General features: G+C 38.9%; 1 protein-coding gene across 2 annotated transcripts in view; it reads right to left on the bottom strand.

The window, feature by feature from the left end:
* The window catches only part of LOC134646626 (ankyrin repeat and BTB/POZ domain-containing protein 3-A), a 240,789-nt gene that overhangs the window by 39,771 nt on the left and 176,198 nt on the right, over positions 1-24,820 (bottom strand). For both annotated transcript variants that reach the window (XM_063500475.2, XM_063500476.2), the window contains exon 3: positions 10,412-10,619. In XM_063500475.2, coding sequence (XP_063356545.1) covers positions 10,412-10,619 — 208 coding nt within the window. The remainder of the gene's footprint in view (positions 1-10,411; positions 10,620-24,820) is intronic.

Below are 24,820 nucleotides of genomic sequence, written 5' to 3'. Positions count from 1 at the left end.
TGTGACAGAAAGAAAAGTCAAATCTGTGCAGCTCTAAGTGAAGGGTAAACTCTGTGCTTTTAATGGAACAGAAGAGCATGAATCACACTGCTGTCTAACTGGACCGAAGTGACTACTGCAGCTTCCTTACGTGCATGGGTTGTTTTTCTGACACTGAGTCAACAGGCAGTCTGGCACTAGTTTAAAGCAGATTAAGCCATCTTATAAAAAAGTGTGTGCTGCTCCACTTTTGTTTGATCGAGTGTGCATAAATGGACAGCTATTTGCACTTTTTGTAGGAGCTTTTTAGCTGAAGCGATGTTCAGAGCTCTCCTTTCAGCGGTCTGTGGCCACAGGAGCTAAATCCCAATGTTTGGAATGGGGGATGTGAACCTGTGAGACCTTTTGGTCTCCAGGTAACTTAAAGATTTACCAAAAAAAAGCAAAAAAAACCCAAAAAAACCAAACAACAAAAAACAACAAACCCCCCCCCAATAAAACAAAACTGTGTCTGAGTTTGCAGGGTGTACTAACATGAGATGAAGGAGCAAAGGGAATAAGAATAAACGTTATTGTTCAATATGGGAAATTTGTCTTGGACATACACAGCTAAATATAGCAGCACCAAAAATCAATGAATAAATGAGTTAACTGAACAATTAATACACATTTGTTTCCTCTGATTAGACTCCAGGAGGTATTTACTTTAATAAAAGGGGTTGCTTCTAATAAAGTAAATAAATAAATCACACTGGACTTCCTGTAAGTGACACTGGATGAATTATTTTTCTTCAAAATTACTTTTTACATTTTAAATTTGACAGCCTTTGAGTTTCAAATGATGACATAAAGAGTAAAACCTCTGAAGTTGACCAAAGTTTTAAAAGTCACAAACCTAGCACACAGCACAAATAGTTTGAGGAGTACCAGGGAGCTGATATTTTATTGGAAAAAATGATCTACCTCAGGTCTAAATGTAAGGATTAATATGTTATAGCTGAAGAGCAAATTAGCTACCTAACCTGGAAAACGATGTTAGCTGATGAATGTTTGTTTGGAGGCTCATTCTACAAACTAAGGTGGCTGTAAGTCTGATAAGACAGAGACTTAAACAGGGAAACTAATTTGGGTTGTTGTTAAGAGTCTGTAGCAGCTGGCGTCTGCTCTGCCTGTGATACAACACGACATTATTGGGGGTTCTTTTTTTTTTTTTTTTTTTTTTTTTTTTTTTACACAGGTGTTTTGTGTTAGAGTTCTCTGTCTACACAGCATTTCGTCAAATTAATTCAACACAGAAAGGGATACCATCAAGAAAATATGTAAACATAAAATTGCAATTTCTAGCGCACTCACACACACACACACACACACACACACACACACACACACACACACACACACACACACACACATATGTGTGTGTGTGTGTGTGTATATATATACTTAGTTTAACTTTAAATTGTTTTTCTTTTCAACTTTTTGACATATTTGTAGAAACAATGGGAGATTTTTATATTAAATACAGCCAAAATTTCAAATAATGAAACTTTGGCCCAACAAACCAGTCAAAGCAGATGGCTGCTCCTCCCTGAGCCTACCTCTGCTGGAGCTCTCTTCCTAAAAGGGAGTTCTTCTTTCCCACTGTTGACACTTGCTTGCTCACAGCGGTCTTGTGCTCACTGGGGTTTACTTTCTATGATTTTATGGTCTTTACCTTACAATATAAAATGCCCTGAGTGGACTGCTGTTGCGAACTGGTGTGATATAAATAAAATTAAAACTAAAAGTCTATTTAATTTCTGTCCAGGCAAAAGATCAGGTTTCTTTTTTTTTTCTACTTGTGGTTCAGTGCAAATACAGCATTTTACTGATATATCAGTGCATTAGCATAAAGATTCTCATATAACAGAGCAGAAGAAGACAGCATGAAAACCAGTGAATATAAATGGCGACAGGCAGAGCCAGAAGTTTTTCTCTTGTATCATATTTAAAGTGTAGCACCTGTGCTCCACCTTAAATATGTACTACTGTGAGCAGCAGAAAGGAACACATCTGAAGACACTAGGTCCTTGAGATCCAGTACAATCAAAAGCCATAAAAGACTTTACATTTGTACAAATTCTTTCTTCTACAGGAGCCACTGTGTATAAAGAAATGTGAAAGTTGAGAGTTGTGAGTGTATAAAACAATCAAATAAAGCAAAACGCCAAAGTAAAGACTTTTTTTTTTAAGTTCAATTTAAAATAACACACAAAGTAACTTACTAAATGACTCTGGTCTTAATGTTGCTCTGAGTCACTACTTGTGCCTAAACCAACCCATTATCATTTCTCATGAGTCACGCATCAGCCTAACTTCCTAAACACAACCCAATAAGAGGCAGTGTGAAAGCCATCTAGAGCATTGCACAGGCATTCGAGACATTTTTACTGTCTCATTTTGAAAAAGGTCTAAACCTCGGTGACTTCAAAGCCGGTCATGGCCCTGGTGACGGTTCCTGTTGACGTCACAGTTCACGCAAGCGATGACCGACGAGTCAACCATAATCAAAGGCTCTGACTGCGAGCACAGAAGCCCCTCCCTCCAGCTGTTCAAACCTGTTCAAGCCTTTCCATAGAAAATGTGTTTAGAGGAAGGGGAAGAAGCTGAAACAGCTTGTTTCACAAACGCATAGGAAATAAGTATAACAAAAAAGGATTATTATGAACTGTAAATCATGCAAAGCTACTCTAGCCCAAAAATAATAAATATGGAAATATGGATAAGGAAATTTAAAAAACACTGAAAAAATAAATATATAAAGTGTAAATCTTCTAACTCAATCATAATTAATTTATATATCAAAAATGTAAATGTTACCGTAGTACTAACATTTCCAAAATAAATCATATAAAAATTAAATAATACTGCTAATGTGATCTTCTCAGGTGAAAATTAACTCTTCAAACTGATAATATCAGCACGTTGTCGGGTTCATCATGTGCAGTTTGCTTTGGTCATCTTTCAAATTAAAAAAAAAAAAAAAAAATCACTTAATAAAGACTCCGGCTGAACACTGATAGCCACAAACTTTCTAATTAAAGATGCCCTTACTGATATGTGCAAAGGCAGCAAGTCAATGTTCATAAGTTATAACTCGGAGAGAGGAGAACAGAAAGAGATCTAGATGCTACAACCTCCCTAAAGTCTCTTATTACCTTCTTTAATCAACATCAGTAATGGGTCTCGCCTGTCTGACAAGTTCATATTTCATCATTTGTTTCCTGTACTAGTATGTGTGTGTGCTTGTGTGTTTTTAACCTCTCTCTCTCATAAACACAGACTCGTGTTGTTGCGTCCGTTATTAAGCATTTCCCTTGCCGTCCAACAGCAGCTAAATTCAGGTCAGGCATTCATCAGATATTTTCAGTTTTACCACAATGATGTTTTACTGAGTAAAAATGGATAGGATTGAAAACAAATCTGTTCTTGTGACCTTTTCAGATCTTCATAGCCTTGAACTAAACCATAACTGTAATTTACTTTCTTCTTAAAGTTGTTACATGAGCAATTCCACTCCCATGGTATTAGCCCTATACTGCAATTAGCATAGCTTAGTATACAGACTCAAGGCAGGGAGTAGTTCCCATGTTCCTCTGGGCTTACATGGCGTATAATCCAAACTTGAATATGTTTCCTGGTCTGTATAATGTGACATGGGCTTTCATTGAAACACCTTAAAAGTGGTTAATAGGGTTCTTTGTAAATCTGAGAAATACAGACAATCATTCACAGCCACAGCCATCAAATACTTCAAAACATAAGATATAATGGGAAACTTAAATTTAAAACTTGAACAAAAGTGAACAGTAGCTGTACAGTACATTCCCGGGGATTGCACAGTACACCCTCCTGAAACCAATAAGAGTCAGTGCTTCAGTCCACCTGTATTGTGCTGTGCTGTTCAGAGACTTATCGCCTTCTTAAAGGATAGAAATACAAAGCCTCACATCTTCCAGCAATCAGCACAGTGCTCCCCCAGGAGCTGACTGCCAGTTAAAACTATCAGAAACTCCGGGGAAAATTAAGTCAGGTATTCCCGATAAGTGCAAAGTGGAAATTATATCACAAAGCACTATTCTGGAGAAACATCTGATAGCGAAATGCTCAGCGAGCTGGCAGTGCTCTTGGATATCCAGTCACTCTAATTTCACACCACATGTGGACATTCACTGGAGCCAGAGAAGAAAACCTAGATGGAGAACCCAGACAGGAAAAACAGGTAAAAAATGTTTTTTTTTCTCTATTCAGCTGCCTCTTAACAAGAAAACTTCACTCAGGCAAGATGTGAAACCACTTCCTTGTGTCCAAGAGGGCTCAATTTATAAAAAAAAGAAAAGCATCTTTGTCGGGCAAAGCTAATACTCTTGAATAATTTTATATATTTATTTTTCTGTATTGTACTAGCTCCAGCAAAGCATTTTGTTCCATCTAATACACAATAATCATAGGTTGGCGTAAATGCTGTTGCTACTTGTGCCTTCAGAAACAGCATTTTATCTAAAAGGTTTAAGACAAAAAATGATTTGTCATTAAATCCCCCCCCCACGGCGTTTGTTGTTTTACGTATTGATTGTTCACCATTAGTTTCATTAGCAGAATTAAATTTGGATACATTATATTAATAACACTTATGAAATATTTTCCTAAGTGTCAACAGTCCACTTTTATTTAACCTCCTGTGGTGTAAGGTTTTTGTTTTTGTTTTGTTTTTTAATGAGGGATATTTTTATAATTATGTTATTGTAATATATTTTTGAAGATTCACAATCCTAAAAACAATATGTGTTATAGAGTGTGCTGGGATGATGTATTCTTGTAGGCCAATCCAGAACTTAGAATTCCCCCAGGCGTCTCAACAAAATCCCAATGGGAAATACATACTAAAAAACAAATTCCCCTCTCATCCATGCGGGCGATTTATCCTTCTAGCTCTAACAGATCCTCTGAGAGCTTGAGGGTCCTGTGTATTTGCTGTTCCTAGGACTGCACTCTTCTGGACAGAGATCTTGGATGTTGTTCCTGGGATATGCTGGAGACACTCGCCTCGCTTGGGAGTCACTTCACCGAGTGCTCTGATTATCACTGGGACCACTATTACCTTCACCCTCCACATCTTCTCTCAGCCCTTGGTACTTTTCCAGCTTCTCGTGTTCCTTCTTCCTGATGTTGCTGTCATTGACTATAACTTTCTCTCACTATGGCTGTCTTCCTTTGCTTGTCCACTATGTCCGGCTGGTTAGCCATCACCACTTTGTCTGTCTGTATCTCGAAGTCTGATCGGATCTTGGCTCGGTCATTCTCGTTCCTATTGTTAGCCACTTCTTCTGTCTGCCGGTGGTACATACCAGGCAGGGGCCTGTCATTCCATGATGGCTCTTCTCCTTGCTCCTCTTCTTTCTCGGGTTTCTGTCATATCAAGTCTTCTTGTTTTTGTAGATTTTCTTGTGTGTCTTGTTCCAGTCTTTACTTCCCATCTGTCTGATTATCTTCACCTGTGTGGATCACATGCACCTGTGTCTCTATCGCCTCATATTTCTAATCCATAATTACTCCCCAGAGTATATTCATACGTCTCCCTTTGTCAAATCCTACTATTGATTTCCCTGCTTGTGTTCTGTGTTCCCTGGACTCCTGGTTCATGTAACCTTTTGTGATTCAGCCAAATAAAGACTCATTTGTTTCTGCCCACATGTCCTGGTTTGGGTCCTCTCCACTTCAACCTCACAATGATAAATTATTGTAAAAAAGAGATTTGGTTAAAGACTGAACAGACTGGACTGATCTAAAAGACTTTTCTTCTCTTGGCAGTATGTTCCATGTACATCCTACTCATTTCTAATAATTATCCTATCAAGCTTGTAAAATGGTGCTTTTCTCTACTCTGCATTAGTGAGCAAACAGAATAACCCTGCCTAATATATACTTTTTGGAGTGTCTTACTCTCTGAAGTGGGTAATTTGTAGATAATTACAAAAACATTTCTTTCACATGGTTTTCATTAGCGAGCTTTCTCCTTTTTATAGTTATACACCCTTTTATATCCTCTTTATAAACTAAGCTATTCAGGATACTTGAAATCATTAATACTGATCGAGTTACAAGTAATTTTGACTCACCAGATCCCAGTTTAAATGATAATAACACAGGATATTTTCCTTTAAGACCTTTAAACCTATGAGGAAGTCTCAGATGGACATTGGGAAACCTTAAAGCATTAAATTAAACAGGCTGATTTCATGTTACAGTCAGTTAAATTATATTATAGGTCCATCAGTAAAGGTCTCTTCAGAGCTTTTCTCCCTTATGACTCTCTAGCAACTATAATTTCTTAGAGAAAAAAAAATTATTCCCAACACGAGCCCCGTATCCAAGTGAGAGAAACCATCAGGGACGGCTATGTTTGCTGTTTATGCAGGAGTCTGGTAAATCTGCTGTAAGCACATGTTTTATCAAGGCACCAGCTTTTAGATACTGACGTTTTACTACTCAACACTGTGTGTGCATCAGTTTCTCATTCCATAACTCAGTCTTTCCTTGTCTGTACACCAACAGTGTGCCAGGAACTGAACTGCATTAAAAAAAAGAAGGGTTTTCCTTTCTGCTTAGCATTTGGCTGACCAATGCAACAATGCAGAGCTCCTCCCTTTTCACTGAGCTTTTGGAAGATGTATTTTACGTTGCAAGGTTTGAAAAAGAGGCGAGACCAAGTCTGGAATGAAAACACTGCGGGAAATGTTATCCATCGATGCAGACAGTTGGCCTGCAGCAACATACAACAGCCAGAACTGCCAGAGTAAAAGAGTAAACGTCTGCTCCAAATTACCAAATATATTAAAGCAGCTCTCTCACTACTTTTACTTACCACTAAACTTAAAAATTGAAGTCAGAAACACTTCTCTTTTTCTAAAGCAAATTTACATCAGGTAAATATTCAAAGCTCAGGTGTAAAAGTCATTGCAGCAGTAATTTTTCACCTCACTGGAGCTCGTCTGAAGTTTCCCAAAATAACCCAAAAAGATGATCTTATCTCATTTGATCATATTCTGTCTCCCTCTCATCCTGCTGTGTCTTTCAGGCCCTTTTTGACTTGTCTTCAACCTTTCAGTTGAATGCTAAATAGAGAATTTTCTCTCCGGGGGCCTGAACCTGCTGACATGTCACTCAGACTGACATTCCTAGTGCTCCCCGGGGTCGTCAGGATTGAGTTTTTATCTCTGCAGAGTGGAAGAAAGATGTTGGAATATCTGTCCATCCGTCCATCCAAGCAAAGTCCCTCTGGTTCCCATCAATCTGCTCAAGGCCTAGGGAAGTGTCAGCGCTGAGCAGCACACACAGCTTCTTACCAGATCGCTTGTGGTGCGAAAAACTTGTGCGAGAGTCTAGGAATATCTGCACTAACTGGTATACCACAAACTGACAGTGGCAATGTGGTTGAAAGGATGAAAATACCTAAATGCCACCAGGAACAGCATTTGCTTCTACATGCAGACAAAAATGTTTCTCTAAAATGATCGCATATCAGAGTGTGCTAGGTTTCCTTTAGTTTGTTGCTACCCCACTGGACCTGTCTGGACTAGACTGATGTCATTTTTTGACAAAAGGTACCACCATTAGCTAAGCTATTGTAGTCCATCTTATTAGTTTACTAGTCAACTGTTACTGGTAACACCCCAGTTACACAAGCTTAGAGACTAGTCAGCACCCCCTGGCAACCACTTGTTGCTAGGTTGCTGGAATTGCTGCCAGATGCTAGATAGAATTAGTTGCAAAGAGGTATACGATGCAGCAACAAAAATCTCCTTGCAGTTGCTTTGGTCATAGTTTGCATGGAAGTTTCTGACTTGGCTGCAAACACTCACCAACTAAACCAACTACTGTCTAGGTGGTAGTGAAACAGAGAAGACTCACTTTCAACTTCCAGGCTTAAGCAGTGAAGCAAATCTTTTACTTTAAGAACAAACATACTGTTGAACTCTTCACAGTTTTACTACCGCCCTGTATGTAGATGTCTAACATTTGCATACAAGTTGTTGTCTGCCAACCAAAACAAAGGCACCTGCCATCCCCTGTGATGCCCAATCAGATGGCTGCCCCTCCCTGAGCCTGTTTCTGGCAAAAGTTTCTTTTTGTTAAAAGGAAGTTTTTCTTTTCGACTGTCTCTTGCTCATAGGGGTTGTTTGGTTGTTGAGGTTTTCTCTGTATTACTCTAGGTTCTTTGCCTGTTGTTGTGAATTGGCACTATGTAAATAAAATTAAATTGAATTAAACTGAACTGTGGCAATCTGCTAAAGGGCAAAGTGAACACAGGCATATTTTTGGTACACCAAGCTTTTTGCAACCAATTTCACTGAACTAACCTCAAGCAACAACTCCCAATTCAATTTGGGAATGCACCTTTTTCCCTAGTGAATAGAAGTTGCTGGGGGATCACTGACTCGTCTTTAGCCCTGCAGGACTGGAGCCTAAACTTTCCATGTTCTCCTTTCTTTTTAAATTCAAAAGTATGAGACATGTAACATTACACAAATTTTTTTAGATCCAAATCGTAAAACAACAAAGACGGGAAAAGACGAGAAAAGATAAATAAAATAATATCAAATGAGACTAAGCAATGCAAAGTAAAAGTACAGCTCTTGGCCCTTTACCTTAAATCTGACCTAAACGGCTTAATAAACTCAATCCATCGTTTACAGCATTTATCAAATGTATCTGCTTCAAGTTAATTTTCCCATTGCAGATACACCAGTTTCACATCAAACCAGTGTACTAATGTGGGTGGTTTTAGACAACATTGTTCCCAGTAAACTTGCAAATATAGAAACGGATATAGAATCATAAAGATGTTAGAAAAAAGAATAAAGAGCTGGGGAAAGGCCATGACTTTACGTGTTCAGATGATATCCATTCACTTATGTCCTGGTGTTACAGCGGGTAGATTATTCTCTGTATATGACCACAGTTACAAACAACAAAAATATTCCTCAGTCTCTCGTTTTCGTTCCCTCTCCATACACAGAACTGATGAAGCTCCAATTTGCATTTTTAGCAGGTAGATAGCACTGTATTAATCAAGTGCAACAATTGTGCTGTTATGGAATAATTTTGAAATAATAATAGCTATGAATTTTTTTTAAATAGCTGAGCATAGTTAACTGACTGAAGCAGAGGAATAACTATTGCTCATTTTAAGCTCTTTTACTGTGCAAAATTGATCAAAACACAAGACCAGTTCCACTTAAAAGTTTTGACACATTAAGCTTTCTTTTTGCGTTTTGTTGCTGACAATCACTGGTTTTCTTGAACCCATAATCAGTAGTTTCCAGGAAATAAACCAGTATATTCTCTGTCTTTGTTCAGATTATCACCAGTCGGTGGTAAATCCATGTAAACAACAGAGCAGAAATAAAAGCCATGTGCTAATCTTGTTATAGCGTAGACGGAGCATTCAAATTCTAAAAATGGAAGAAAATGGAGGGACAAACCCAAGCCACATTAACTTACCATTTTCCCAGCAAGTTTCTTTAGTGGATTGCCACTTGCACTCTATCCAGCCATCTATTTTCTTAACTGCTTATCCAACTTAGAGTCTCAGGAGAGACTGAAGCCTTATCACAGCTGACACTAGGTGAGAGGCTGGGTACAACATGGACGTGTCACCAGGCTAACACATAGAGACAGACAGCCACTCACACTCACATCCACACCTGTGGCCAATTTAGAATCACCAAATCGCCTGACATATTTATAATATGACAAGAAACTGGCCCCATGAGATCTAATACCAACTTTTTAGCTATGAATTTTACTTTAATGAGTTGACTTTGAATAACATGCATAGCACTCAAATGCAAGAGTGGTTTAGCTGCTGTGAGGATCTAATTTGGGGAGAAACCAACCCTTAGACCTCAGATTAATCTGCACCTACTGAGGTCTTGCCGAGTATTTCTGAGAAGCTCTGAGATATATTTATGCATTGCAATCCCAAACTGCTGGTTCAGTAAGGTTAGTCTAGAGCCTTCCCAAGCTCCTTACCTGCCTGCTTCAGCTGTCAGCCCATGTTGCTGACTAAAAGACTCCTGCCCTTTTACATGCACACAGGGAAAGTAAAGTCATTACTGCAGACAGACAGGATGAGTGGGAGGAGACGTTACTGAAATAATCTCAACGGGCCAGGTTAACAAGTGCAGGATGTTTTGCTTCCAGGACGACATGTTTTGTGCATTATTGCTCATCTTTTAAAAATGCTATCAATTATTCAGTTTTCTCCTGGGATTACAGAATTTAAACTATTAAGCTGAGTCAGCTGGATGGTCTCTTTGAGCTAACCTGAATGTGGTCACAGTACAAAACACCTGATTCCCCGAGTGTCTGAAGCCTCTGTTGGACTCACCTCTCAGTTTGTAAGGTGACTTTGGATGGCTCTACATTGGGGTTTTCCCACTCCATCTGCGGGCAGTGCATGAAGTAACACAGGGTATAGAGGGCTTCGGGCTCCCAGTGCACTGTGGTGTTGGCCTTCTGGTGGACCGGAGTCCCGTTGCTGGCATTCTTGATGTGCAGCGGCTGGAGGTGGTGCATGGCCCGGGAGACCAAATCACCTGGAGGGAATTTATGAATATATCAGTGACAGCGTGGTGGGCGACGTAAAAATGACAAACTGTAATTTATCAAGGATGAAATAATAACACTGTGTACTACACTGATAAAAGTCTTACATATCATTCTGAGAGCAAAAACCCATTTCCTACTCCAACCCTCTGACACAAAAGTACTCACGATTACGCACTCCCTCATTCACACACCCTCTGATTCAGCCTGCGTGTAGTCATACACATGTGCCCACACAATCATGAGTGGGGAAATGACTGCCTTGAAATGAAGCTTACAAACATCACGTCTCTCTCAGTGAAAACACACTCAGACATGTGTGCTCTCACTCTCAGTCTGTCCTTGTTTTATAACTGTAGCGCTTATTTTTCTCCCATGTTTTCCTGGGTGACGATGCACAGAGTCACAGGGAAGCTGCGGGATCTGTGTCACTGAGCATATGTGTGTGCTAAATTTAAAATGAATGAGTACGGGGTTTTTTAAAACACTGTGAACGCCTTGTTATAAGGAACAGGGTTGAATGAGTGAATGTCAGATTGGTAAATGGGCTCTCGGTTTTGGCTGAACACAGCTACAAGCCTTTTCCATATTTTTAAAATATAGACTTTAAATACATCTACACTTATTAAGTAAACCTAGTGAACTACTCGTTAACGTAAATCTCTGATCAGCCAATCAAAGGTATCTCGTTATGTAGACATAACCAAGACAACCTGATGAGGAAAGGTTATTCAAACTGGGATGTTCCCACACAACCATCTGTAGGGTTTACAGAGAATGGTCCAAAGAAGAAAACATCCAGTGAGCAGTGCTTCTCTGGGTGAAAATGTCTTGTTGATTTCAGGTCAAAGGAGAATGCCCAAACAGTTTCAAGCTGACAGGAAAGCTTGTCACAACCGAAGAATGTTGATGAAGATTCGAGACAAAGCGAGAAATATCAAGTTTCTGTTTTGTAACGGCAACATTTGTTTGATAGCTGCAGACTTTCATCTTCAGATACAGAGGCTATTATAACCACGGCTTGTTTTTAAATAACAACACTGATAAACCATTTATGTTCACCAAAGTGTAAATTCTGTCTCATTTGTTGCTCGATGAACAAGCTATCATTATAAACCTGTGATGCAGACAGGTTTGATGGATGTTTGACGTTCTTACTCCTCTCTCGATCTAGGCTATTCGATTTATTTTATTTTTCTCTAAAGCATGAAAGTATGGTATGCTATAAAATGAGCCTTTAGAGATGAGTCAACAGATTGGTGACTGTTTTTTAAGCCCTTTGTGATGCAAGCTTGAAGGGATTCGTATCTCCTCCTGGAATCAAACCACGGTTATTTGCTTGCTAGGCAAATGTTTAAAACACCACACTATGGAGCCACACGTAATAATAAACTGAAAAACACATGTATCCCCACAGTTAGCTAGCACTGCTGCTGGACTTCAGTTTATCTTGATGTCTCTATTAGTAACATAATGAGAGTGCAACTGTGTTGGCGGTAGCTCACACATGACACATATTGAGAATCCAGTCACGGTTTCAGGATCACTGCAGTTTACCCTTTGGTGCTTTTATCGGAGGAGTAAAGTGTAAATTAATACCCAAATGTCTTGAATAAAAAAGGAATGAGAATATTTTGAGAGTAGTTTTTTACTGGCTTAAATGCAGATATATGGTTAATGATGTTCTCTACTTCTGTGTGCACAGCTGTCAGTGGGCACAACACCAGATGTGTTTGAATATCTGCAAATGTGGGCGATAACCAGAGGTCTGCGGGGCTGCAGCCCCACTTCATTTTATACATGAATGAGAAACTCATGTACCATCTTTCTAATGATCCTGAGGAGTTGCGCAAAAAAGCTTACAACTAAACAGCTGTGCGCATTAGAAACCATAACAGCTAGAGAGATTAAGTAAACACTTTTTTTTTGAGGGCAGCATAGGGTACATTTTATACTAATTTTTTTCTTCTTCATGAACGCGGTCCGTTCATTTTGGTGTAATCTCTTTCAAGCTGTGTCTGTGCACAGCAGGAACCAGGAGCAAAAGAGAGTCAGAAGAAATTTTACAGTTCTAATAGTTTTGAAGCACTGGAGGAGGTATGAATTTCAAATTCTGAAATTCGTGACGTGTGTTGCAGAAGCAGATATTTAGCACTGACATTTTGGAAGTCATAATTCTCTAATTTAGACGGCGTCGCAGCAGTTTATAGATGAGGTCGTTAGCGATGCATTTAAGAGTAACGATGCAGCTCTGAGAGGGAAAATACTGCAGTGTGAGCCTGAGAGGTTGATTTCTCAGAAAAAAATGATACTCGTATTGATCTAATTACATCTATTTACTCAGTTTACTGGAATACTGGAGGCTCCAGGCTTGTGGAGGAATATGGATGCTGAGGTAAGGTCGGTGATGCACGTATATGTATGAGAATTGGAAGCCCTGAGCTGCAGTATAACAGCAAACACATCGCCTTCTGATCTAGTTTGTTTGTTCCAAAAATATCCAGTCTGAGTAAAGTTGCCCTGTCTTGAAATCTCATTCCTCAGACAGACTGACACGGTGAATCTGAGCCTAAGGTTCTCCATCTGTCAAACTAAAGGCCCCTGACAGAGTTCACAGGCAGCCAGACGAAAACAGAGCGCGCTGCTCACAGCACTGTTTACACTCAGGCCCCGGGGAGCCTCATAGACGGCCGAGAAAGAATTAAACACATCAATGAATAATTGAAAACGAGGCAAACACGCTCAGCTTCTGTGATTGTGTTCAAGTGGAGCGGTGCTATAAATCTCCCGTCTTGAGGTTAGACATGATGAGGTACGGTCATTTCTGAGGTAGCTTCTAAAGGAGCTGAGGAAATGCTGTAGAAATCACAGTTTGACCTGCTGTCAGGCTGATGAATTTCAGGTTGCTCGATGGGTCAGCAAAACATCAGCCTTATACCACTGGTGGTTTCTTTTAACCATGACCACAATCCCAATCCTGCCAAGATGGACACTTACCAAACCCAGCAACTGAGTATTTTTAAGGAAGCCGGCCAAAGAACGAGGAGAAAAATAAGAAGGCTACTTCTACAGCTACTGCAGCTGTTATTACTACAATTTCAACTCCTATTTTCAAATTTGAATAATCCAGTTTCCAAGTGCTTTAATTCCGCAGGCATTCAGCAGTAACAATCAAAGAGGATCAGGGCCAATGGGAAAAAAAGTGGGCATGTCTATTTTTCTTCTTTTCCAGAATTAGGATTTAAAAATAAAAATAATTAGATTAAATTCGGAATTCTGAGGAAAAAAAAATCATAATTCTGAGAAAAATGAATTCTGACTTTAATCTCAGAATTCTGAGATCTCAGAATTCTGATTTTTTTTTCTCAGAATTCTGAGATTAAAGTCAGAATTCTGAGGGAAAAAAATCTGAATTCTGAGGAAAAAGAATTCTGACTTTAATCTCAGAATTCTGAGAAAAAAGTCAGAATTCCGAGAAAAAAAAGAATTCTGAGATTGAAGTCAGAATTTAAAAAAAAAAAAAGAATTCTGACTTTGACTTAGAATTCCGAGATTAAAGTCAGAATTCTTTTTTCTCAGAATTATGACTTTAATCTCATAATTCCGAGTTTTTTCTCAGCATTCTGGAAAAAATGTGCCAACTCAGTGGCCCTAATTCTTTTCCGTACTATCGAAATGCGTACTGTCAGAAATAACGGATTTGTGACTTCGATGTGGATATCGGTAGTTAGCATAACAACAGCAATAGCTGCAGTGACTTCAGACACGCTCACAACAGTATGGGACAAGTTTCATTATCGTATGGGGGCGGTGACACTGAGGACTTGTGAACATTGGAAGTTTTAAATGCAAAACTATATATTCAGCCATGTATTTTAAAAGTTACTGCAAGCTTCTATACCCGTTACTTTAAAAAATATAGCCTTTTGAAATCGGATGTATTTTTTGTTGATACACCTTGTAGTCCACAGGTAGTCCAGTTGGGTTTGGTCCAGTTCAGAAATGCTTTTGCAGTCAATGCGGATCTGGATGCAGGAATTTTTTTAAGTGTTTTCTACCATTGAATAAATTTTCTACATACTGTGAGGTATTAAAGAGGATTTTCACCCTTGGTGGAGATATGATCTTGGTATTTTATCTACTTATGCCTTTTTTGGTATATGGATCTATCATGCTGCAGGTGAATCTCTAGAAGGGGCAACAAAATTAAGTCCAGTTACTGTTAACATTTTCTCGACTACTCTCCTGGAACAAGTCCTCCAGTAGGTCAACTCCCTGCTGTCAAGGTCAGCCAGCGATCTAGTGATTTGCATATTATAAATCTAAACAACCCAAATAAATCCCAAAGAGTATAAATATTAGAACAGAGGAAAAGTTAATTTCATTAGAAAACAACAAAACTGATGCTCTGGCCGACCTTAGCATGCTGAGTCACTGCCTGACCACCTGATGGTGACCTTATCTTGGTGCCAGTGGCTGGGGGCAGACACATCACCAGTATCTCCCCGCACCCTCCATTATTATTATGGGTCCAGACTGAGCAGTCATACACACTCATATAAAACACGGCATACACAGCACACACAACCACCTGTACACTGATGTTAGTGTTTACACCCGTATGATTGCTCTGTATCCATGTCTTGTCCTATTCTGTGCCAAGTCCTGTGATTCCAAAATAAAATGATACAAAAATAAAACTTAAAAGCTTCATTTTGGAAGATCCAGCTGACAGACCCAACCAGTGGATGTTATAGGCGACTTGCTTGCCTTAAGGCGACAATTGTTGTGATTTGGCGCTGTATAAATAAATAAATTGAATTGGACTTATTACTTATTCTGGGCTTTTTACCTTCTCTTTGAGCCTTCTTTCTGCTGATTGGTCGCCCCTCACAAACAGACTTCATATTCATTGTGTAATATGAGCATCTACTCTTGCAACATTGTATATATATTGTATGAGAGGGGAAAAAGGAATAGCATAACAAGTGTTTATTAAAAATAAACTACATATCTTATAAATAAGCACAAAAAAACTGTAATTACTTGCAGCTACACAGAAACTCTAGCATTTTTTCTGAATGTGGTACTCATCAGTATTCAGATGCTGTTTACTGTATATTTGGATCGCAGTAGCGTTAAACTAGAACCTCAAGCAGGCGGAATAAAGTGAGCATAGAAAACCTTTCCACTCCAGGTCCCTAAGCTACTCTCCGTATGTTAACAAAGTGCGACACTGGCCTGAATATTAAGAGGAGAAGTCAGGCATTAATAAACATTAAAAAAAGAGAAAACCGAGATGACTGAAGCATGCATTTACATTGGGAAACACTCTGCACAACAGGAAACAATACAGGAGCAGAGAACTGCTAACTCCTTTAACTGACAGCACTCCCCATGGGTTTGCAGAGCTTGCTGAGCAAAAGCAGATCTCTTTGGCCAATCTACATCCACAAATAACAATCCACTTCTCTCTTTTTTTAAAGCCACATTTAACATTAGAGTCAGGCACCATGCAAATACTTAAACCACTGCTGTCCCTCTGAGCAAAACCCAACGCCCGAGTCGATAATCAAGCTTTCTTTGCCTTCATTAATTGTTCCCGTGACTTTGGTTTTGTCAGCAGGACAACATTTGCTCCCATCTCCTTTGCTGTAATTATCTAAGCAACACTCCTATGAGGTTCATGCTTCATCTGATTTGAATTAATCATAAGGGACAGCTTAGTGTCTTTTTTTCTCCGAGCCAAGTCCTTCCCTTTTGGAAGGACTCATTACTGAGCAAAACTTTGTTCCTTATTACCCGTATTAAAAAAGTGACTCTGCATAAAGGAAAAACTTTCTGCTGTAACAACTTGTCACAAAAACTTGATTAATTCAAGTTCTAAATTCTGTTATACAAACAACTTGTTTCACCTCAGAGTCCACAGAAACATAAATGTAGCATCATTAAAAGTTTACAACCTTTCTTATTTTGTGCTCTTTGCTCTGTACGAGTAGCTAACACTAAATTGCTAACAGCAAGAATTGTAAAATTCCTATTGTACATGAAAGCAGGTTGACAGTGTTGTACAAACATTAACAATGCAAGACAATACAATGTCTTCTATTTCAGTCTAACCCTCTAGCATGTTTTTGTCACAAGTGTCTTCCTCTTAAAAGGGAGTTCTTCCTCACCACCATCACCAAGTGCTTGCTTGCTGGTAACATGGTGTGATCACTATTCCAGATCCACTTATCAGTTTATTAGCCACTCATTTCATTTAGTTGTGCAGACATGGTCAAGACAACCTACTGAAAATTAAACCAAGTACAAGAATCAAGAAGAAAGGTTATTTAAGTAACTCTGAACATGGCATGGTTCTCTGTGCAAGGCAGAGTGGTCTCAGTATTTTCAGATACTGTTGAATGGACTGAGATCCCCGCCCCACAACCGTCTCTACAGAGAATCGTTTGAACAAGAGAAAATATCCAGTTACCAGCAGTTCTTTGTCCTTGTTGATGTCAGATACCAGAACTGCTTCAAGCTGATCGGAAGGAAACAGTAACTCAACTAACCATTCATTACAACCAAGGTATGGAAAAGAACATCTCTGAATAACACGGCAGAAAACGACCACCCTGGGCGCCACTCCTGTCAGTAAAGAACAAGAAACAACAGAAACAACAGAAAACATTGTCTGGTGTGATAAGTCTCAAATTTTGGATGGTAGGGTCAGATTTTGGTGCAAACAACACGAAAGCATGAATCTATCCTGCTTGTATCAATGGTTCAGGCTTCTGTTAGTGTGATGGTGTGGGGGTTATATGGCATTTCATCCAATAGAGGTTGGGTTATATCTCAGGATCAGTGAAAGGTTTGAAGTGATGATGCAAAAAAACCAATTCATCTAATTGTTCTTGAGACACTCCAGTCTGGACCAGAGATCATGCTGAGAGAACTGCAAGGCAGAAAGTCCCCACAATCACTTACCTAGTCTCATTAACCAGTATATAACTAAAGCAAGTTTTGGGTTTGACATTTTCAACCTTAACTTTTTACAGAGAAAAACCTTCACACCTCTCACTCCAGAAAAAAGTTCAAAGATACCACACACTCCAGCCGGGCTTCTTTATTAAAAACTACAGAATGCCTGCTGGCATCGACGTATAAAGACTCACAAAGTGTAGCTGTTTCTCCTGAATAACACTTGCAACATGTTGACATCTCAACAACACAGCTTTTTTTAATGTCAAATTTATTGGCTGTTTTCTCAGTTTGACATGAGTATGTGGGCCAGATTAAGTTTTCTCTGTCAAGGTTCAGATTGTTTTTAGAGGATATTTCACTTCGAAGTTTTTTCAGCAGGTACAATAAAGCACAATGCAATTATGTTCTTATAACGAGTAGCCACAGGGAATGTGGTTTGAGTTATTGTACTGGGAACAGTCTGTACTTTGATGCAATTTAACTGTGATACATTTATCTTATGCAATGTATGAGAACAAAACTTTAAAAAGATTTTTTAACTTATTAGTGGAATTCAGATAATTTGCTTCACGAAGTGGTTAAATGGTGTTATATTTGGTAAAATAATGCCAATCCTAGTCTTGATATTTGATATTTGACAAAAAGTAAGACTTCATACTCTGTGGTAATGTCAATATGCTTTTGATTTGAGTTTAATGGGTTCTATTTTTCTTCACAAGAAAATTATTTACATTTATATCACAGAGTCTGAATTCTTCATGAGACTTTAACACAAAGGCAGTGCCAGTGTTGTATTGTGTAATAAATAATCCATTCCTTACTCAGTATCTATTTTTTAAAATAGAGTGCAAACTTCCTTTTCACACTTTTTTTTTACTCTTAGAAGTATACTTCTATGTTTAATGATTAATTTGCGTGAATCTGTCTGTAAGCTGTATTTACACTGTAGCTTATATTTATTATCGCACAATCAGAAGGGAGGACATTCATGAATTTCATTATGATCTAAAATCCTATAAATGTTCTTCCTAAACTTTTTTTCCCTTCTCGTTGCAGAATTAGGGAGGATGCAGCAGAAATTATTAATGTGAGTTCTGATAGTATTTTGACTGCACATACAGGAGACTGATATCCCGTAGCTACTCAGCATGGAGGCCCCTCTGGGTAGGAACAAGCTTAAATCCATCAAAAGAGCAAAAAATTTTTAATGATAATGAGATGGATGAGATGCATGGCTGCCTTTGGAGTCACTTTATCTTTAAACCGGTTCAAAAACAAGTTGGAAACAGCATACTGAAGTGTTACATCATGTTGTTGTTTTTTTTTTAATCTTAACATAATCTTTTGAGTTTGGCTGCCAAACATGGATCAGACAGTTTTTATCCCATCCCACTCAAGGGAGTGGAGTTGAGGCCCCAAGGTAATGAGTTTGTAGCAGTTACAGGTTAAATCAAGTTAGATAGAAATTAAAAGTTATACACAAAGTGCAGTAACTGGTGTAACATCGTCATTTAAATTGTCCATCATAAGGCTTATTTGCATGGGACTAATATTACCAAGACGCCTCGTGTGATTTGGAAATTAGCTCCATACATCTGGATTTTATGCTGCACATTTGGGAAATGAAAAGTATGTAGTTCAATCAAATTTACAGACTTTATACCCACATGTGGCAAAAAATACTGACAGGAAAGTGTCTGGGTGCTTGCCACTGATCTGGCATTACCCCACAGACTGTCACATTATAACTACTGTGCCTGTTGATAGAGAAAAATGTCAGCTTGAACATTGTTTGCTATATTTAAGCTTACTCAAAATCCTTATAAAAGAAAGTCTTGGCACTCTGCAGCCATCTTTGTTGCTACATATTTATCATGTCTCTCTCTTACATTGTCTGGCTTACGCTTTCTTTACTCTTACTCTTTTACTCTTACTCTACACTCCAAACAAATTTCCAGATTCCTAGAGGACTATTACCACAGGACCTCTGTTTTGGCAAAATATGGCAGGTCAGTGGGCACTCCTAAAGGTAAGCCAAACTGTCAAGGCACATCTATTTTCTAGCTGCTCAAAACAGCCTCCGCCACCTAACATGTTGTCAGTTCTTTCGGATGAAAGCACTTTTTACAGCCCATTTGTGCCATCTTCACCTTATCAGACACTTTTACACAGTCTAACACACAGTCCTGCTGCCTCTGATTCAGATCCAGCGTCTCCTTAAATAGACCAAGTTTCTCTCAGAAGGGATTTGCTTTCCAAGTGCCTCTTTAGCTTGCATGGCACCATGTTCTCTCAACAGGTAACACAAGCAGAGGGCTGTTGGCATCTCCTGATGAGTGTAAGCTATAAGCCCAGTAGCTATTAGCAATCAGGCACCCTGAAAACCATAAATTTCACACCCGACCCTCAGCTCTCGTGGTCTGGTACCAAACGACTCATGGACCGGTACCGGTCCGTGGCCCGGGGGTTGGGGACCGCTGATTAAGATCACAGACAGCAGCCACAATTATTACAAATTACTATAAGTCCCCAGAGAACAATAATCTCATTCAAAAAGGGCTTTGCAGAATCATTAATATGGAGTAGCAGTCATTTTAAATTTCGTGTTTGTCCTCCACTAACTGCTAAAAGAAATATCTGGAGGGGGGTTTAGCTTCTGAAAGATATGATACAATCACCAGCTAGTAGCTAACTTTGTCTTTGTGCTGTCCGATGGTGAGCGGGTATTGTTCTACAGAACTTTGACAGCAGTAACCAAAACAGTAACGCTATACGACAAAAAAAAAAAAAAAAAAAAGATGAGCAAACAAGTGCGTAATTGAAGCAGACAAACTGACATGAGCTAACTCCTTATTAAATGTGACCCAAGTTTATAAGAGTGAGATGACTGTTGTGCTCCCTAATGGAAGTCTGAGATGGAAGATTCCTTCACCGTCCTCTGACACACTGTCATGGCCTATCGCTCCCCAGGGGCCAAACCGAGAACATTTAATCATCGCTTGGTAATACGACAGGCTCAGAGCTCTCCCTGTGGGGCACATTAGCAATTCCATGGCACCTATTAATCACTGTTGATTACAGGACATGCCGTCATTAACAGAGAACTAGCAGATACTTTTACCAGCAGAGCTCAAGTGGAAATTTATCACCAGCAGACACATTTAATATGAGTTACGTGAAGAAAGGTCATAACAGTTCGTATTTGAATAGACAGGGGATCGGTGGACACATGGAGTGCATATATTAATGTTCTCAGCTTGCCGGTTTAATAAAACAAAGTCACAGGTTTTTAGTAGCTTGGCTAGGATGTGATCAGAAGCTGGGTAGCCATCTGGAGGAAAGAAAAAAATACCTGCTGAGCCTATGGACCTGTGAACCCATGATGAGCCAAATAGGAGTGAAACAAAAGGATAAAGAGATATCCAAATGTGTTATTTCTGCAAGCTCCACAGAGGGGAATAGAGGGTGGTTAGTCACAAGGGGAGCACTGATCCATCTTCTAATCTATCTTTTTATAAACTGAACTCATTGTGAAATGAGACTGTTTGTGTTGATGAATAAATCGCAACATGGAGAAGCAGCGGGGCACTAACTGGAAAGCTGGGACAGAGGGAATTAAAAAAAAGAGAGAAAACAAATGAAGTGCCTCGCTGCGAATGCTACACAATGATTCATTCATTTTGAAGCACCAGGCATCAGTACAGCACTTGATATATTCCAGATTTTGTGCTTCCTTGAAATGATGCAAAAAAATATACTGACCAAAGCAGTGAGCATAAAAATGGCACATATTATAAAGCTGCTTTTGTAGAAGTACAAAATGTGCTGGCACACAAAAAGCTACATATCAGCATCCAACTAATGGCTATTAAATGATAATGATTTGGAGCTATGGAGCTAAAACTGAATCAAACAGCTATGTGATTACAAAAGCACATCTTATGATGAACATACAGTGTCAGCACCAAAATCTGACACAAGCTGTGTATGAAAAGTGTAAATTTGGCCACTATAGAAAGTATGAACAGTAAACGTATGTACTATGACGTCTTGTTTTGAAACCTTGGGATGAACATTTCTGCTATCCATGAGTCACGGTGAAGAAGAGTAAGGTTGTGCATTATCACAGCTTCCTCTGTTGCTGGTATCCTTTCGATGTGGATGAGCACCAACTCGACTCTAAGCCCCTCCCAATTGACTGTGCTCTTTACCCTATCACCTACTGAGAGCCCAGTTCACCTTTCAAGTCATTGAACTGGTTCTTTCTGCCATATTTGTGGTGTTGATTCCTTTTAGAGCTTTTTAATGTGATTTGCTCACCGATATGACATCTTGCTGTACGGTACAGGCCATCCAAGAAGTTTATATTGCTAACAAACCTCACTAATGTGGTCACTTTTGATGCCACTAAATTAAAACGAGAGCTGAAAATGCTAAAATTGAGGCAATGGATGATAATACAATGGCCAGCTTTTAAATACAGTCTATTGTTAGTCCACCAGAACATAACAATAGCAATGCAACAAAAAGAAACCTTAAATAAATGTGAAAAAAATTGTGAGCTCATTCTTATTTCCCAGTATGCGCAGTGGAAATGGAGGGTGGTACATTTTAAAGGATTTGCCACACAGTAGAGTTTAAGCCCACGTCTTTTACCCGTAGGATACAGACTTGTGTTCCTCTGCACCACATCAGCAAGTCCACAGAACCACAAGCAGCAGCCTGTCTGCCCAAAGCAGTACATTACATATCATCCAACCCACAGTTTGTGGTTCAGACATGACTGTAAAATCATCCCCCCTCAAAGCAAAAAATCAATTCATGTAATTTTGGATGTTTCTCCAGTGTTTAGGATTCTTACATATACTGTAAATTCACAGACAGACGACATAAAACTTACCTAATGTGCAGTTTCTATTCAGTCACTGCACCAAAAACGACTTTATATCTGGAGGCAAACACTTTAAAAGAACACTTGAAGGCAGCAGCAGCATGACACCATCTGTTTTACTGCAGGATCCGGTGAGGATGGGGTTGGAAGGATGGATATAGTGAAATATTTAGTTGTGAATTACAATGATTACCCCGTTTTTAACAATAGTAAAGTTTGATTTCTAGTGTTTTTGTCAAATGTCCATTTTTGAAGCTTCATAGCCAGAAAAGGTATAATACCCAGATTTCTTTTTTTTGCCCCCCAGTCATCCCTGGAGGACATTTTGACTAAAAATGAAGAGTGTCTTATGATGCAAGATGCTGCAAAATATTATGAAATCTCTGTTTAGGAAGGTCAAGTGCTTGCCGCCGCACTGTTTCTGTATCTAATAGCACTGGTGCACAGAGACCAACATGATTACTTCTTTCTGTCCATTAAGGCATGAACAGAAGCCCCAGTCTGCTGCAGGCAACTGTCCACTTCTGGACTGATGAGTGAGATCCAAAGCAAAGAAACACCAACACAAAATCCCCATACGCACACACTAAAAAAGACTACAGCTCCCAGTTATCCCCAGAATAAATCTGTTCATTAACAACTATAAGAAAATCAGGGAAAGTGGTACAAGACAATGACTTATGTCACACTGAAGGGATCTCTGAAACCAGCTTAATTCTGCCTCATCATCTTATCTTAGTTCTCCCAGATACTTCCAGTCTGTGGAAATGGAGCAGTACATTACACATAGCATCTCTCACTCCCTATTGTCATCATCTTTCCAACTCACAGGAGGGGACTTCTAAATGGATGCCACTTTATTTTTTCTAATGGCTCTTTTAGGGACTTTAATGGCTCTTCTGTGAAGATCTGCAAAAGCACTACTGCAGACTGCGGCACTGTGTAATAAATAACTTTCTTATGTCTTTATTATGCACTGTGTCGAATGAGCTTAAATAGTTCTGCACCATTCATATTTCAGCTGAGGGCTTATTTTTGTTCCTTTTTAAAATAAAAAAGTGCTTGACAATTACAGTACAGCTGGAAAAGACTTGTGCAGCTGTTCACTAAAGCACAGCAGCAAATCAAATCAAAAGTACATTTGTGTTTATGTGTACTGCAGCAACAGTTAATGTGATGAAGAGAAAATTGTGTGGGCAATGTAAATAAGCACTGGTAACAAAGAGAAATACATACTGTATATTTAACAAGACAACGGTAATACTGCAAGGCTGCACTTAATCACAGTGATGCTGGGGGAAATGACAAGGTGAAAGAGCAAAAGGTTGTGTTGGAGCGAACGTGAGGAGATCCCCACAGTAGTCATTAACATTTATTCTTTGGTTATGATGGCTGTTTTTAAGCGATTTCATGTTAGACTAACTGACAGAAACCCAATGTCATGCAAATGCTACCAGCATTGTTTAACTTTTTTTTTATAAATTACTTAATAGATTATAAAAGTTCTAAAGAATGCAACAAACTGAAGGTAAAGTTTATGGGTAAGGCCTTAGTAGAGACCTGCTGCTATAGAGGTTTTATATTGTACCTTCATGCAGCTGTTTACTTAGAATTATAGTGATATTATTTATTCATGATGTCAGTCTTACTTTTGCTGTTTATAGCAACTTGTCTTTGCTGTACACAACAATTTCCCTAGTGGGATCAATAAAGTATGTATGTATGTGTGTATGTATGTAAATATGCTATCTATGCTATCTGTCTATCTGTCTGTGTATTAGCTTATTGCACAGACTGTCCTGTAATTATAAAACTGAACAGAATTGAATTTTTTGGTTAATTGACAGAATTACAAAAAGTTAATTGTCTGTTTTTGTGCTTGTTCATGTTTTAGAAATTTATGTAGCAGACAATAAAAAACAGGTACTTTCTGTCATTTAATGGTTTATCTGTTACTTATTTACTTTGGTGTAGTATGAATGAGCATAGAGCAGGTCTTTATCAGTTGAAAAGCTATGAAAATACACTTAAAAGTCTAAAATTTATGCCTTCCTTCACATTTTTCAGAGCCTTGCAGTGGGTCAGATTGGACTATTTGGCGGGACAATACTGGCTTCCAGCCTTATGTTTGACACTCCACTCTAAATGCATATTACAGATAGACACAGGCTCCACGCCTCAAAGGTGAAGCCAATGAGCCATTCTTTCTGACATCCAAATTGTGTAAATCAGAAGTTTATGCAACATTTCTTCTATACTGGTAAAATAAAAGCTGGTAATGATAACCTGTGCCATATAGCTTATAAGCAGAAATAATCATCTAATGTTACT

This window comes from Pelmatolapia mariae, linkage group LG17 (genome assembly GCF_036321145.2).
Source record: "Pelmatolapia mariae isolate MD_Pm_ZW linkage group LG17, Pm_UMD_F_2, whole genome shotgun sequence".
NCBI lineage: Eukaryota > Metazoa > Chordata > Actinopteri > Cichliformes > Cichlidae > Pelmatolapia > Pelmatolapia mariae.
This window is presented reverse-complemented; position numbering and strand designations above follow the sequence as displayed.